The following is a 2500-nucleotide window of genomic DNA, read 5'->3' as shown; positions in this document are numbered from 1 at the left end:
ATGTGTTGTAGTTATAGATATGATATACTGATAGACTGCTGGTAGTAATGTGTTGATATGATATGGTAGTAATGTGTTGTAGTTATAGATATGATATGGTAGTAATGTGTTGTAGTTATAGATATGATATGATAGTAATGTGTTGTAGTTATAGATATGATACACTGACAGACTGCTGGTAGTAATGTGTTGTAGTTATAGATATGATATGGTAGTAATGTGTTGTAGTTGTAGATATGATATACTGACAGACTGCTGGTAGTCCACATTTAGAGTGGCCTTTTATTGTCCCCAGCACAAGGTGCACCTGTGTAATGATTATTCGGTTTAATCAGCTTCTTGACATGCTACACAGGTCAGTTGGATAGATTATTTTGGCAAAGGAGAAATGCTAACTAACAGGGCTCACTAAATGCTCACTAACAGGGCTCACTAAATGCTCACTAACAGGGCTCACTAAATGCTCACTAACAGGGCTCACTAAATGCTCACTAACAGGGCTCACTAAATGCTCACTAACAGGGCTCACTAAATGCTCACTAAATACTCACTAAATGCTCACTCTTGACATGCTACACACCGGTCAGTTGGATAGATTATTTTGGCAAAGGAGAAATGCTAACTAACAGGGCTCACTAAATGCTCACTAACAGGGCTCACTAAATGCTCACTAACAGGGCTCACTAAATGCTCACTAACAGGGCTCACTAAATGCTCACTAACAGGGCTCACTAAATGCTCACTAACAGGGCTCACTAAATGCTCACTAACAGGGCTCACTAAATGCTCACTAAATACTCACTAAATGCTCACTAACAGGGCTCACTAAATGCTCACTAACAGGGCTCACTAAATGCTCACTAACAGGGCTCACTAAATGCTCACTAAATGCTCACTAACAGGGCTCACTAAATGCTCACTAACATGGCTCACTAAATGCTCACTAACAGGGCTCACTAAATGCTCACTAAATGCTCACAAACAGGGCTCACTAAATGCTCACTAAATGCTCACTAACAGGGCTCACTAAATTGTAAACAAATTTGTGAAATATTTTTTTGAGAAATACGTTTTTGTTGTGCACATGGAACATTTGAGTATGTTTTAGTTCAGCTCATGAAACATGGGACCAACACTTTACATGTTGTGTTTCTATTTTTGTTCAGTGTTCTTCCCGATCTCAATCTCGATCCCAAATCCCAAATCTTAAAAAAAAAAAAAATCCCTCCCTCCCTCCCTCCCTCCCTCCCTCCCTCCCTCCCTCCCTCCCTCCCTCCCTCCCTCCCTCCCTCCCTCCCTCCCTCCCTCCCTCCCTCCCTCCCTCCCTCCCTCCCTCCCTCTCCTCCTCCCTCTCCTCCTCCCTCCTCCTCCCTCCCTCCCTCCCTCCCTCCCTCCCTCCCTCCCTCCCTCCCTCCCTCCCTCCCTCTCTTTCTAAACGCCCTATGTGTTTTCCTGTAATATCTCATTATGTTGTAGACTGTTAGTCAGCGTTTTAAGTGTACAAACTGACAGTTTCTTCCCAGATTTTTCCAGATTTTTCTGCTTCCCGGTGCAGCTGTGGCAGCAGGAAAATACTGTTTGCTGATTCCTGTTTCTGCTGCGTAGCTGCATGTATTTCCCCCAGGTAGTGTAACCTGGGAGTCATATTGACGTGTTGGTGTTTTCACAGCGCCGTGCGGAGGCCGCTCGACAGGGTCAGAGGGGACCGTCCTGTCCCCAAATTACCCCCGTAATTATACCCAGAGTCTGACCTGCGTCTACCACATCTTTGTCCCCGGGGACTTTGGTAAGTATTCTCTCTCTGGTTTAATTCTGCTCTTTCTCTTTCTCTCACTCTCTCTCTCTCTCTCTCTCTCTCTCTCTCTCTCTCTCTCTCTCTCTCTCTCTCTCTCTCTCTCTCTCTCAATCACAAACTCTGTCCCTCTCTTTATCTCTCCCTCCCCTCTCTCTCTTTTTCTCTCCCTCCCCTCTCGGTCTCTCCCTCCCCCTCTCTCTCCCTTCTCCCCCCTTCTCAGTTTCTCACTCCCCCCTCTCTCTCTGTCTCTCTCTCTCTCATTCTCTCTCCCTCCACCTCTCTCTCTCTCTCCCTCCCCAGTCTCCCTCTCTCTCCCTCTCCCCCTCTCTCTGTCTCTCCTTCTCTTTCCCTCCCCCCTCTCTCTCTCCTTCTCTTTCCCATCTCCCTCTCCCTCTCCCTCTCCCTCTCCCTCTCCCTCTCCCTCTCCCTCTCCCTCTCCCTCTCCCTCTCCCTCTCCCTCTCCTCTCCCTCTCCCTCTCCCTCTCCCTCTGTCTCTCCTTCTCTCTCCCTCTCTCCCTCTCTCCCTCTCTCTCCCTCTCCCTCCCCACTCTCTCTCCCCCCCTCCCTCTCCCTCCCCCTCTCTCCCTCTCTCTCTCTCCCTCTCCCTCAGTCTCTCCCTCTCCCTCTCCCTCTCTCTCTATCCCTCTCTCTCCCTCTCCATCTCCCTCTCTTTCCTTCCCCTCTCTCCCTCTCCCTCCCCCTTCT

General features: G+C 48.4%; 1 protein-coding gene across 1 annotated transcript in view; it reads left to right on the top strand.

Annotated features, from left to right (window-relative positions):
- The window catches only part of LOC116359260 (CUB and sushi domain-containing protein 3-like), a 547528-nt gene that overhangs the window by 248126 nt on the left and 296902 nt on the right, over window positions 1–2500 (top strand). The window contains 1 exon segment of the mRNA XM_031811826.1: window positions 1670–1786. Coding sequence (XP_031667686.1) covers window positions 1670–1786 — 117 coding nt within the window.

This window comes from Oncorhynchus kisutch, unplaced genomic scaffold (assembly GCF_002021735.2).
Source record: "Oncorhynchus kisutch isolate 150728-3 unplaced genomic scaffold, Okis_V2 Okis02a-Okis13b_hom, whole genome shotgun sequence".
NCBI lineage: Eukaryota > Metazoa > Chordata > Actinopteri > Salmoniformes > Salmonidae > Oncorhynchus > Oncorhynchus kisutch.
The sequence above is the reverse complement of the archived record's forward strand: the minus strand, read 5'-3'. Positions and strand labels throughout refer to the sequence as shown.